This window comes from Rhinoderma darwinii, chromosome 3 (assembly GCF_050947455.1).
Source record: "Rhinoderma darwinii isolate aRhiDar2 chromosome 3, aRhiDar2.hap1, whole genome shotgun sequence".
NCBI classification, from domain to species: Eukaryota; Metazoa; Chordata; class Amphibia; order Anura; family Rhinodermatidae; genus Rhinoderma; species Rhinoderma darwinii.
Genome location: NC_134689.1, coordinates 249,231,572 through 249,245,082, shown reverse-complemented (window position 1 = coordinate 249,245,082; position 13,511 = coordinate 249,231,572). Strand labels below are relative to the sequence as shown.

Genomic DNA, 13,511 nt, shown 5'->3' with positions numbered 1-13,511 from the left:
CCGGTTTGCGGCTTCCGGTTTTCAGTGTACGGTTACGTCATAAATGACGTAACTGTACCACGTGTTTTCCCCATCTGCTTAGAGCATGCGTGGTTGACACTACCACGCATGCTCTGTTAAATGATATGGCTGCGTCTTCAGCAGCAGTTTTATTGCGCAAGTCTTAATATGTGGTGTCGGTGGGCACTGTGACGGCCGTGTCTGCCGTAGCTCGCTCTCTCCTTCTCCTCCTCACAGTCCGAAGCGCATGTGAGGAGGAGGAGGAGGGTGTTTATTTGCTCACTGTAGGAGCGGAATCCCCAAACCCGGGATTGGGGATTCCGCTCCAGGAGAAGTCACAGACTTCACTGTGTCCATATATGGACACAGTGACTTCTGAAGCGGAATCACGGGTGAATTGGCTGGGGATTCCGCTCCAAGAGAAGTCACTGACTTCACTGTGTCCATATATGGACAGTGACGTCAGGGACTTCTGAAGCGGAATCCCCGCCGATGTGGCCGGGGATTCCATTCCAGGAGAAGTACCTCACTTCACATATGGACAGTGAAGTGAGGGATTTCTCCAGAGCCGTCCCCTACAGGAAAGTACGGAGGGTGGCAAAGCCTACAGGGGGGGGGGGGCTGCTATGTGGCATTACCTACAGGGGGGGGGGGGCTGCTATGTGGCATTACCTACAGGGGGGGGGGGGCGGCGGCGGCGGCTATGTGGCTTTGCCTACGGGGGGGGGGGGGGGGGCTTATGTGGCTTCGCCTACAGGGGGGCTATGTGGCTTCGCCTACAGGGGGGCTATGTGGCTTTGCCTACAGAGGGGGGCTATGTGGCTTTGCCTACAGGGGGGGCTATGTGGCTTTACCTACCGGCTGGCGGGGGTGGGGGCTATGTGGCATTACCTACTCACGGGGGGGGGGGGGGGGCGCTATGTGGCATTACCTACAGGGGGGGGGGCGCTATGTGGCATTACCTACAGAGGGGGGGGCGCTATGTGGCATTACCTACAGGGGGGGGGGCGGCTATGTGGCATTACCTACAGGGGGGGGGGCGGCGGCTATGTGGCATTACCTACAGGGGGGGGGGCGGCGCTATGTGCTATTACCTACAGCGGGGCTGTGTGGCATTACCTACAGCGGGGCTGTGTGGCATTACCTACAGCGGGGCTGTGTGGCATTACCTACAGCGGGGGGGGGGGGGGGGCTGTGTGGCATTACCTACAGCGGGGCGGGCTGTGTGGCATTACCTACAGCGGGGCGGGCTGTGTGGCATTACCTACAGCGGGGCTGTGTGGCATTACCTACAGGGGGGGGGGCGCTATGTGGCATTACCTACAGGGGGGGGGCGCTATGTGGCATTACCTACAGGGGGGGGGCGGCTATGTGGCATTACCTACAGGGGGGGGGGGGCGGCTATGTGGCATTACCTACAGGGGGGGGGGGGCGGCTATGTGGCATTACCTACAGGGGGGGGGGCGGCGGCTATGTGGCATTACCTACAGGGGGGGGGGGCGGCTATGTGGCATTACCTACAGGGGGGGGGGGCGGCTATGTGGCATTACCTACAGGGGGGGCGGCGGCTATGTGGCATTACCTACAGGGGGGGGGGCGGTGCTATGTGGCATTACCTACAGGGGGGGGGGGCGGCTATGTGGCATTACCTACAGGGGGGGGGGCGGCGGCTATGTGGCATTACCTACAGGGGGGGGGGGCGGCGGCTATGTGGCATTACCTACAGGGGGGGGGGGCGGTGCTATGTGCTATTACCTACAGGGGGGGGCGGCTATGTGGCATTACCTACAGGGGGGGGGGCGGCGGCTATGTGGCATTACCTACAGGGGGGGGGGCGGTGCTATGTGGCATTACCTACAGGGGGGGGGGCGGCTATGTGGCATTACCTACAGGGGGGGGGGCGGCGGCTATGTGGCATTACCTACAGGGGGGGGGGGCGGTGCTATGTGGCATTACCTACAGGGGGGGGGGGCGGCTATGTGGCATTACCTACAGGGGGGGGGCGGCGGCTATGTGGCATTACCTACAGGGGGGGGGGGCGGTGCTATGTGCTATTACCTACAGCGGGGCTGTGTGGCATTACCTACAGCGGGGCTGTGTGGCATTACCTACAGCGGGGCTGTGTGGCATTACCTACAGCGGGGCTGTGTGGCATTACCTACAGTGGGGCGGGCTGTGTGGCATTACCTACAGCGGGGCGGGCTGTGTGGCATTACCTACAGCGGGGCGGGCTGTGTGGCATTACCTACAGCGGGGCGGGCTGTGTGGCATTACCTACAGCGGGGCTGTGTGGCATTACCTACAGGGGGCAGTGTGTGGCAGGAAATTGACAAATGAAATTCATCCGTTTTTAAAACGGACAAGGAAAAAAATGGGTGCAAAACGGGTTAAAAACGAAAGCATGGCCCGGAACGGAACAGATGCAAAACGGCCGAGAAAACTGACCAAAAACCGCCGTTTTTTATAGGCCGACACTCGGACCCTCTCGTGTGAATAGAGCCTAAAGGTAGTTGATGACGCGCCGTGTCTTTACACAGTCGAAAGTGCTATCTTAGCAAAGACACGGAGCGTCATCAATCACAGAACACGCCTCCTCCTCTGACCATCTCGTCGTCCACACCTCATCCTTCTTCACACTTGTAGTTCTCGCACTGTGTGTGTGTGTGTGTGTGTGTATATGTATATGTATGTATGTGTGTATATGTATGTGTATATGTATGTGTATATGTATGTGTATATATATATATATATATATATATATATATATATATATATATACACAAAATTTTATATATAAAAATATATATATATAAATAGTGAGACACGCTAAGGCCTCATGCACACGACCGTAGCCATGTGCACGGCCGTGATCTTCGGGTCGGCCTGCCCCGGAGTGTCACCTGCGAGCCACCTGCAGATCGCGGGCCGTGCACATGGCCGCGTCCATTATTTTCTATGAGCCTGGACCGCAGAACACGACCGTACTAAGAAATGTCCGTTCTTTCCGCGGTCCAGACTCCTGGGCCATGCATGGACCGTGGAAACCACGGTCTTTTGCATGGGCCCATAGAAATGAATGGGGCCGCAATTCTCTCGTGGATTTTCGGGGGAATTGCGCCCACAAAAGCACGTTCGTGTGTATGGGGCCTTACATACATTTATAGTAAATTATGTAAAAAAAAAAAAGAAACGTTTTACCATTGTTTGGAGTAGTGTTTGGCGTTTGCTTCACTGTAAGGCCCTGTTCACAGTTATTTGCAGGCAGAAAATTCTGCCTCAAAATTTAGCTTGAATTTTCAGGCAGATTTTGATCTGCCTCCACGCCGTTTGCCACGATTTTCGCCCGCGGGCATTGAGCGCAATGGGCAAAAACGCTGCGAAAAACGCTTTCTCTGCCTCCCATAGATGTCAGAGGAGTAAACTCCCGAACATAGGGCATGTCGCTGCTTTTTCCCTCAATGGCCGCGGGCAAAAAACGTGGCAAACGGCGTGCAGGCAGGTCAAAATCAGCCTCCAAATTCAAGACAGAATCTTGATGCAGAATTTTCTGCCAGCAAAAAAACTGTGTGAACAGGGCCTAATACAGGATCTCTTGGAACAGATCCAGCAGCAGGTGAGGTAAATGTGCTGACTGGATTGTGTGTACCAAGATGTCGGACTTAGGTGGAGTGGGCAGACTTACATTTATCAGGCTGTGAAAGGGGTGGGGGAGGGAGATGGGTGACTGTACTTAGATCAGGGATAGATGGAGGCACAAAGGATAATGATGATTATTACTGTGTAAAGGTTTATTCAGACGAACGTGTAATACGTCCGTGCAACGCGCGTGATTTTCACGCGCCTCACACGGACCTATATTAGTCTATGGGGCCGTGCAGACTGTCTGTGAGTTTCATGCAGCGCGAGTCCGCTGCGTAAAACTCACGACATGTCCGGTATTTGTGTGTTGTTCGCGCATCACGCACCCATTGAAGTCAATGGGTGCGTGAAAATCAATCGCAGCACTTCCGTGGTACGCGCGTGATTCGCGCAACAGTAGTAAAAAGTATGAATGAAAACAGAAAAGCACCACGTGCTTTTCTGTTTACAAACATACAAACGGAGTGTCATAATGATGGCGGCTGCGCGAAAATCACACAGCCACGCATCATACGGGGCTGACACACGGAGCTGTTATGTACCTTTTGCGCGCACAAAATGACGTGTTTTTTGCGCAAGCAAAAGGCACACGCTGGTGTAATCCGGCCTCAGACAGTGCAGGGAGGGAGCGTCTGCCTGTAATCTGTAATTAGAGCAGGGAAGGACCATGTGACCATAGAGGGGCGTGGCAGTATGCAAATAGCTGAGGTGCTTTGGAGGAAGGGGGAGGCTGCAACTGTCTCCTCAGATGCAGCCGGGGATCATGGGTATAGTGGGTTACAAGACAGGAAACAGCCAGTAAGGGATGTAAACAAACAGCAAGGGATGTAAACAAACAGAAAAAGCAGCAGTGACGATGGAAATCAAACAGAAACTGGTTAGAAGTTTAATAGGGGGTATTAGGGAAGGCAAATCAAGGCTGGGGGACATTTTTTAGGAATTTTTTTTTTTCCTAGACAACCCCTTTAAAACCACGGCTGTCAGATGGACGCATGCATTTCAATGGGGCAGTGTGAAGTGTCAGTTGAAAAATAGAACGTCCTATTTTCTTCCGTTGTTACGGATCCCTCGATGGACTCAAGTCTATGAGGGATCCGTGAAAACAATACCCACACGGGTGCAACTTGGATGTGGAAAAACGGCGGTTTTTCACGTCCAAGCTTGAACTCGTTCTAGTGAATCTGGCCTTAGTGGAGTTTTTTTTTATGGCTGGTTTAACTATTGGTGTCCTTTTTTTGCTATAAAGTTATTTATCCGCACCCTCACAGTAAAGCATTTGTAAGCTGCTTACAACTTCACTCCCCTTTTAGTTTTGCTAGTAAACCGTTACATTCTGACATCCAATCCCCTGTTCTTATACAGGCCTTTTGCAGACGAGCGTGTCCGATTTGCACCCACAAAAGAACGGATGGTTTTCATCCATGTGAATGTCCGTGTGGTTTCCGTGTGTCGTACATTTTTCGCCTCTGCAAGCATTTGCGACCAGAGCCATCTGCTTCTGGCACCAACCACTACATAACTTCTGGAGGCAGCCGGAACAGCTGATCGGTGCGGGGTCTTGTTGTCAGACCCTCACCGATCATATACTGATGACTGTGAACAGGTAGTCGGCATGAAAAACCGCCCCCTGCCTGGTCAACCCCTTTAAGCACAGATACAGTGGTCACCTTCCTGTCATAAAAGTACATGGGTAAGGAATAGAATACTATTATAGAGGAAACATTTTTGACAGAGTGTCTCTTTAACCTTCATGACCGAGGATGTTTTTGGCATTCATGCCCAGAGCAAAATTTCACCTTTTGGAATGTAAAGCGTTTTTTAGTCTACCCCAAAATTTTCTAGTTTTTTGCGGGACACAACTTTCTTATAATTAAAAATTGGACTGGACATCTATTCATTTTCTAGGGTTTTTTTTTTTTTTTTTTTGGGAAAAATGGTTGAAAAATGCAAAACAAATATATTTTCCTAGTTTTATCATGCTATTTTTTTGTCATGCTGTAGCGCTGAGCACGAAACCCTATTTTAACGTTAAATGTATCTCCCTCCATTTGCATTAAATGCAGCATCAAGTTTTTTTTTTATTAAAGTCTTTAAAGCAGAGAGGGCCGGTGTAGAACCGACTAAAATTGGTGTCTGGGAGTAATTTTATGTTTTGGTTAATGTACATTCTGCCTGGTAGGAACGTATAAGGCTAACTTCACACGGCATATTTTACACTCTAAAAAATGTCAAGAGGAAACAGTCTCTGAAATCCAGGCGTTTACTATTGATTTTCAAAGCGTTTTTACATTTTGCACATGTATTGAAAGTGGATTTTGAGGAGTATTTTCAGAGCGTTTTTTGAAGCGTCATTGAAAAGGGCTTTAAATGGGAAAAATCCGCTCCTAAACACTTTGTGTGTGAGCTTCCTTCGGCAGCGCAGAGTTGATATTGGACTGGAGGGGGTCACAAAGGCCACAGCAATGGATCCCAGAGATATTCTGCGGGCCTGGGTTGCCATCCGGTCTCCCTCTGCTGCATCGGGAAGCTCCAGTGAATAACTGTTCATATATGTACAGTTACGTCACTGGCGCTTTCAGACGTTTAACAGAGGCCAGTAACGGACGCCACTGTATGGCACCAGTCACCCATATGCTATTATGTCTGTTAAATGTATGTGTTTTTTGTTTTTTCACTCTATGCCACTGGACAGAGTAGCTTGGTTAACTATGCTATTCTATCCAGTGAAAAAACATTATACCCAATGTATAATGCCTGGCGTAGGCCAAAAGGACACTCTTTTGGCCTCCGTCGGTATAATGGGAGCCTATGCGCCAGGAGCTTTGCTGACACATGCGTCAACAGTAGTGTGAAAGGGGCCTTATTGTCGGAGTGTCCATGCAAGATTAGTTTTGTGTGTCACAGAAAGCTTCAAATTGAGTGGGGGTTTGGAGCGCTGTGCACTTTTTTTTTTTTTCCTTTTAATTTAATACATTTTTTTAAATTGTATCATTCTCTGATACTGTTGGATGCATGGCCAGATATCATTTTGTAAATTCATATGAATGAATTTGTATGAGAGCCAACATGTTACAATTTTAAACTTCTCTTAAACTTTTGTAATAAATTTTTTTCCCCAGAATGAAAGCAGTTCTCCAGGAGGTGGAGGTCCAATAAAAATTACAGAGAAATCGGCAAAGAAAAGCAGTTTCTTTCGTTGCGTGTTACTTTGATGAACTGAAGCACACGATGAGAGAAAGATGGACTGTGGCACTCAAGATTGAATGGCTTCTTGCCAACCGTAGATGAAGGCAAAAGGCCTCTGGGGGGAAAATAAACACGCTGTTTGCTGAAAGCGCCCGATATGAGACCGTTACCGACATGGATTTCTGGAGTGAACGATTAGAACGGGGAGTCTTTTCTTTCGCAAAGAACACGCAGGAACAAACGGACAAGAATGAAAATTTTATGTTCCCCACTTTTTTTAATTTTTATTTTGGGTAAAGGTAATTCTTTCTCAAAAACGATTCTTCTGTTCTCTGTTCAATAGTCATTGGTTAAGGCTATGATGCAATCCGTTTATTAGAGATATTATTAACTGGAAAAAGCATGGTGGCCTTACTTTAGTAACCATTTACACCTGCTGTTTGCCACCGCTGGACTTTGTAATGTATTGGAACCAAATGTTTGAAGGGACTCTTGTGGGGTATAATCTATCTTAAACTGTAACTATGATGTAGGGTCCCTGGCAGATCCCACACAACTTCTGTGAGATATGCTTTAAACTGTTATTGTCTGAAATTTTAGCCATATTGAGAAGTGAATATGATGCACATGAATAGTAATGCAGATAGGAATTGTATATTTAATTGGTATGAATGTGGATAACCCCTCCCGACACTCCCTTAGACCCTGCGTTTTAGCTCTATCAGGGTGTTAAATATACATACTCCCATTTATGACCGTTATCCGATGTGACCTACATTTCTGCTTTCTCACTGAACCTGTAAACCATAATTCCACTCCTGGAATACCCATGCAAACTACCTTCCCAGATGCTAGAATGAACTTGCCGTCCATCATGGGATAATGTTATATGTGAGATCTGTTACAGTAAGTCATCTGTCTACTTATGAGCAGGTGCTTTTTCTGTGCTGTCTATTTTCTTCGAGCCAGTAGATGGTTTAAAAGTGAATAACGAAGAGATACTATATATATATATACATATATATATATATATATATATATATATATGTTTTTGTTTGTTTTTTTTTTGTTTTTTTTACAATCTTAAAATTGTTTTTAAATTTCCCAAGTACTATGTTTTCAACATGTCTTCATAGGAGCGCTAGCTGAACAATTATCAAGAGGTCCCGAGGCTATTAGCAATAGTCCTAGGACTTTCCAAATAATTTTAAATGTGCTCATTGGGTCTTTGGACACAAACTTTGGTGTCCTTTCTCCATTATATCTTTTAAACTATAGAGCGGGGTCAGTGTCATTGAAAATCTGTGGTTCTATTCACATTTCTTCGTTGCAAAGCTGTTTCTGCTTTTATTAAAATGGGAAAAGGAATAACGGTTTGCAAAACAAGTTGCAGAAACGGCGCGCCTACGCTGTTCCATTGTTCTACTTCATCAGAGGAGTAGATCAATGAAAATATTAGAAGTGCCAGTTCCATTGTACAACGGACACCATCGGCGCCTGGCGGAAACTATTAACTTTAATGGGTTCTGTCGAGTTTCTGGTATTTTGGGCCAAGTCAGAGCCTCTAGATGTGAACAGGCCCTAACACATTAATGTAAAGAGGTCCTACGTTTTTTAAGAGACTATCCTTCAAGAGGAACCAAAGCTAGTGCGTGAAATTCTTGATTTTATATGTGTATATTCTATATAGCTTTACTGCATTTTAGATTCTGTTTTAACCTGTTAGTCTGGATTCACACGAGCATGTTCGGTCCGTAAAGGACGGAACGTATTTCGGCCGCAAGTCCCGGACCGAACACAGTGCAGGGAGCCGGGCTCCTAGCATCATAGTTATGTACGATGCTAGGAGTCCCTGCCTCGCTGCGGGACAACTGTCCTGTACTGTAATCATGTTTTCAGTACGGGACAGTAGTTGCACGGAGAAGCAGAGACTCCTAGCGTCGTACATAAGTATGATGCTAGGAGCCCGGCTCCCTGCAGTGTGTTCGGTCCGGGACTTGCGGCTGAAATACATTCCGTTTTTTACGGACTGAACATGCTCGTGTGAATCCAGCCTTACTGTTCTATTTATTTTTTTTATTTTTTTTGGGTGATGGAGGGGGTGGTAGGGTGGGGTTTTATTGGCAGAGCATAATTGCAGAGTGCTTAAGTGATCATTTCAGGCCCGAGCACTATTCCAACGCACCGATCTAATGCAATGCTTTTCTGCGTCAATAATTGATCAGCTCCTGTTCTTATGAGGACATATATGAAATATGCACTGACTTAGTAAGTTCAACCCATGTTTTCCTTTTTTTTTTTTCCCTAATCTATTTAAGACTTTGGCGCATTGTACTCCAGTGCAATTCAGTTTTAAGAGTACAACACCTCTTAATAAAGTTGGTGCATCTTTGGCTGTCTGTGCGCCAGAGTCTGAAATAAGCAGACGTAGATATCTAGAATTTGTGGTTTAAGTGATGGTAAAGCTATTGATCTGCGGAGGCCCCTCCGCTAAAACCCGTCTACTTTTGGTGTGAAAAAAAAAATCACAAATGATAGTGCAAATATGGCAAGACTTTTTAGTTCTTGGTTGAAGGCACAACTCATTGGTAATCCGGGCCTCTTTATTGATTTGGGTCTAGATTCTGCTTGCTTTTTTTTTTGTTTGAGTGAGTGGGACCTATATGCTTTGTATCTGCTGTGACCCAACAAAGCCTGACAGATCCTAACACAGACAAGCCTCGAACCCTCTACTGCCATTTTTTTCACCATTCTACATACCCAAGCTTGTTTGGGCTGATACCCTGGATGATGCCAGTCTCTGTTGTAAATCTAAAGCTGCTGATTTTTATGTCTTATGTTCAATTTTGCACATTGTTTGGTTGCAAAAAAAAAACAAAAAAAAAACCTAGCTTGACAGTATTAGTTTATTGATTTGCCTGTGATTTCAGAATTCATACTTAGTTTTTTCTCTGCTACTCTTATTTTGTTCATTTCCAGTATTTGAAGTTTACTTTTATTGTTGCACGGTTTTCCATTTGTTTTCTTTAAAGAAATACACGATTTTACAGAAATACATGTCATTCTCCCAAGATGTTGGTCAGAGCACATGCTATTAAAGTGCCATTAGTTCTTTGTAATAAGCTTTTACGATTATCAATGTATTTGACATGCTCTTAGATGTGCAAATAACAAAGCCTTTCTATTTATTTTTTAATTTGCTTTATGATTGTATGTATTAGAAGTTGACTTGCCTTCCTACACACACACGCACGATGTTTGAAGCTTCTTTGCCGGGGAGCCATGATCTTTCTGACTAATGTACTAGGTCGATACCTTTTTTTAAATAAAATTCCTTCTTAGGGTTCTGGTGTGATTGAGCAACACTATCATAGAGATAAGGTGATCATGTCACGTGGCTTAAAGGGGTTGTCTCATAACAGACATTTTATGACACGTGGACTGGGACCTACACCTAGCTCAAAAATGGGGGTTCCCCATCTACACCTGGGGAGATGGCCGCTGGTTGGGATTCTGGAAACTGCCTAACTCGCTGAGCTACACTGTTTCTATAACTTGGCTGTTTCTGTAACTCTTATATACTTCTATGGGAGATATAGAAACAGCGTAGCTCAGCAGTTGCTGGAATCTTAACAACCTCCACCACCTGGATGAAGGGGCATGTAGGGATAAGATAGGTGCGGGTCCCTGTGAATGTCCTAAATGTATGTAATTTACATCTTTCTATAGTGTTGGGTGGAATGTACTGTATTACCATTATTTTACCCCTCTCTAAATTTTCAGCAATATTAGCCTTTGTCGAGTTATTGGCATAAAAGGAATAGGGTTATGTTCACACGCGACAAATGCGACAGCATTTTTAGGGGGGGGGGGGGTTGCAAGGAATAGCCGGTAGCCAAACGAGTCCGACAGCAATTCTAAAGTGTATGGCCAACCTTAGACCAGGCAGTCCGAAGATGCTCCAAATTTATCACAGTAGCTCATGCTGTTTGCTAAATTTGGTGCATCTTTAGATACTTTTAACTTTTATGCCACCTCTTAAATTTATAAACTATGCTGCCTTTCTACTAGGGTACCACAGCAAACAATGGGTATGATCCAGCGCAGGGAAAAATGAATCGAAATTCCGGATAAGTTAAAATGGAAACTAGTTCCAATTTTATTGATGTGAAATAAAAAACGCCAGGAGAACTAACTCCCGCAGAGGAAAGGTGGATGAATGGAGAGAAGATAGGTGTGTGGAGCCTACGCGTTTCAGACGATCTCCTCGTCCTTAATCATGGCTGAAAAATAAAACTACTAGGGTACACCTGCTTTCCATATAAGCCATGCCCCCTTGAAGTGTGAGGCATAAAAAGTGTCTAAAATAGTTAAATGTGGCACACGGCATATTCACCAAAATTCCTACTGAATTTGAATAGTAAATCTGCCCTTTACGTAGGCTTTTCAATCTTTCACTATATAACGTTTGGCCGTGTTGTTAACCTTTTTTCCGCTGTGGGAAAAAGTTGTTCATACTTGCCTCCTCCGTCTTCTCTGCGCGTAGTCCGACCTCCTACCATGACTTTGCAGGCCATGTGACGCTGCAGCCTGTGATTGGCTGCAGTGGTCACATGGGATGAAACGTCATCCCAGGAGGCTGAACTGCAGGAAGGAGGAGAGTGTTCTGGGTAAGTATGACTTATTTATTTTTCCCCGGAGTTGCGATTTTTGTGGTGTAATCGCTGCGATTATGCTGCAAAAGTCGCAACGCTTGGCTTTCTGTTGCCGGTTTTGCATGCCCATTGAATTGAATAAGGAAAACCCGCAACAGGAAATCACCAAAAACGCAACATAAATTGACATGCTGTGGAATTGAATTCCGCATCGCAGGTAAATGTAATATTTACGATGAGTTTATTTTCCCGCAGTGGGGGCATGAGATTTTCTAAATATCAACCGTCGCAAATTCTACAGAATTTACAGTAGCAGCAAAGTTCTGATTTTTACATTTATGCAAATTTTTTGTGAAGGCCCAATTGGGCGTTTTTTTCGTTTCCGCAAACGGGTATTGCAAAGAAAAGTGTATGACGCTGACCAATCAGCGTCTGCTCATTCTCCCGTCGCTCCGGGGAAGGACCTGCGGAAGTAAGTGACGTCACATGTAATCATCATCATCATCAGAGCTTTGTCACTAATGAACGTTTTAACATTCCCAATCCTCTGTTCTCGGTGGAGATAAATGACACCAGAAAAGTTTGACAGTCTCCTACTCCATTTTTAGACCGGTTATAAGTGTCAAGGAGTGGTATAACCGCTAGGTGGTTCCCTTCTGTTGCCTAGAACAAGGGGCCCCCAACTTCCTGTGCCGGAAATCCGGAGGCGAATTCACCTCCCCTCCTCACATGATTGAATGGGCGCTGCATGTGCTCATTTAGTTAACTGCTGTAGTGATGTAAATACTTTCTTGGTGTGCGGTTGCAATGGGCATCATTACCAGAGTCCCTCTTCTGTACAACATCCTGTCACGTGACTGACACTCTCCTATCAGGACTTGTCCACATGTAACGGAATTGCTGCAGAAAATGTCTGCAGCAATTCCGCAGAAACCAGCAGGATTTCCGCTGTGGAAAAACCGCAACATTTCCTGCATTTTTAACTGCAGAAAATTGAGCGGATTTTGCTGCGTTTTTCTCCATGTTGGGAGATGGTGATATCTCTGAGGGTATGTTCACACGTAGTCAACAAAAACGTCTGAAAATCCAGAGCTGTTTTCAAGGGAAAACAGACCCTGCTTTTCAGACGTTTTTTTTACCAACTCGCATTTTTCGCGGCGTTTTTTACGTCCGCTTTTGGAGCTGTTTTCATTGGAGTCTGAGAAAACAGCTCCAAAAACGTCCAAAGAAGTGTCCTGCACTTCTTTTGACGAGGCTGTATTTTTACGCGTCGTCGTTTGACAGCGGTCGTCTGCACAGTACGTCGGCAAACCCATTCAAATGAATGGGCAGATGTTTGCCGACGTATTGGAGCCGTATTTTCAGACGTAAAACGAGGCATAATACGCCTCGTATACGTCTGAAATTTGGCCGTGTGAAAAACGCAGCACGTCAACTCCATGCTGCGGTCCGAAAAATACGCACCACAGGTCGATTACTGGTTGGAAATTTTACGCAGCATGTGGATGAGATTTGTTCGATCTCGCCCACTTTGCTGCTACTGTATTCTGCTGTGTATTTTCCGTCTGTAACTCTGCTACGTGTGGACAAGCCCTAAATGTGTTCTTATGCGTGATGGTCCTATGACCTGATACGCAAGCACTGAAGAGTTGGGCTGTTAATGCTATCAGTGCGACGTCGGCGCAAACACAAAATGTTGTCGTTAGTACGGGGGAGAATAAAAAAATTTATGTGTAATAAAATAATTTTCAGTGTGGAAGCTTATGATAAATCTGCACGGGGCAGGCTGTGCGCCAGTATGTACGGTGTATGGGAGAATGGGCTTTTTATTGTAGCAGAAGGCAGTAGATCTACTTTGCACTGTATATGATATAAAGTATGTCCATGGAAACAAAGAATTGTTTATTCAAATTTTTTTTACTGTGCTTTTTACTTATGACTGTATGAGGCAAAATGTGCATTGAGTATTTTTGTTAGGGTATGTTCACATGGGCTATTTTCGGCCCGAAATATCTGAAGCAGAATGCCTCC

General features: G+C 45.7%; 1 protein-coding gene across 1 annotated transcript in view; it reads left to right on the top strand.

Moving 5' to 3' along the window:
* The window catches only part of RAB8B (RAB8B, member RAS oncogene family), a 40,193-nt gene extending 31,595 nt beyond the window's left edge, over positions 1-8,598 (top strand). Inside the window, exon 8 of the mRNA XM_075857662.1 lies at positions 6,759-8,598. Within this exon, the coding sequence (XP_075713777.1) occupies positions 6,759-6,851 (93 nt within the window). The 3' untranslated portion in view covers positions 6,852-8,598. The remainder of the gene's footprint in view (positions 1-6,758) is intronic.
* The last annotated feature ends 4,913 nt before the right edge of the window (positions 8,599-13,511 follow it).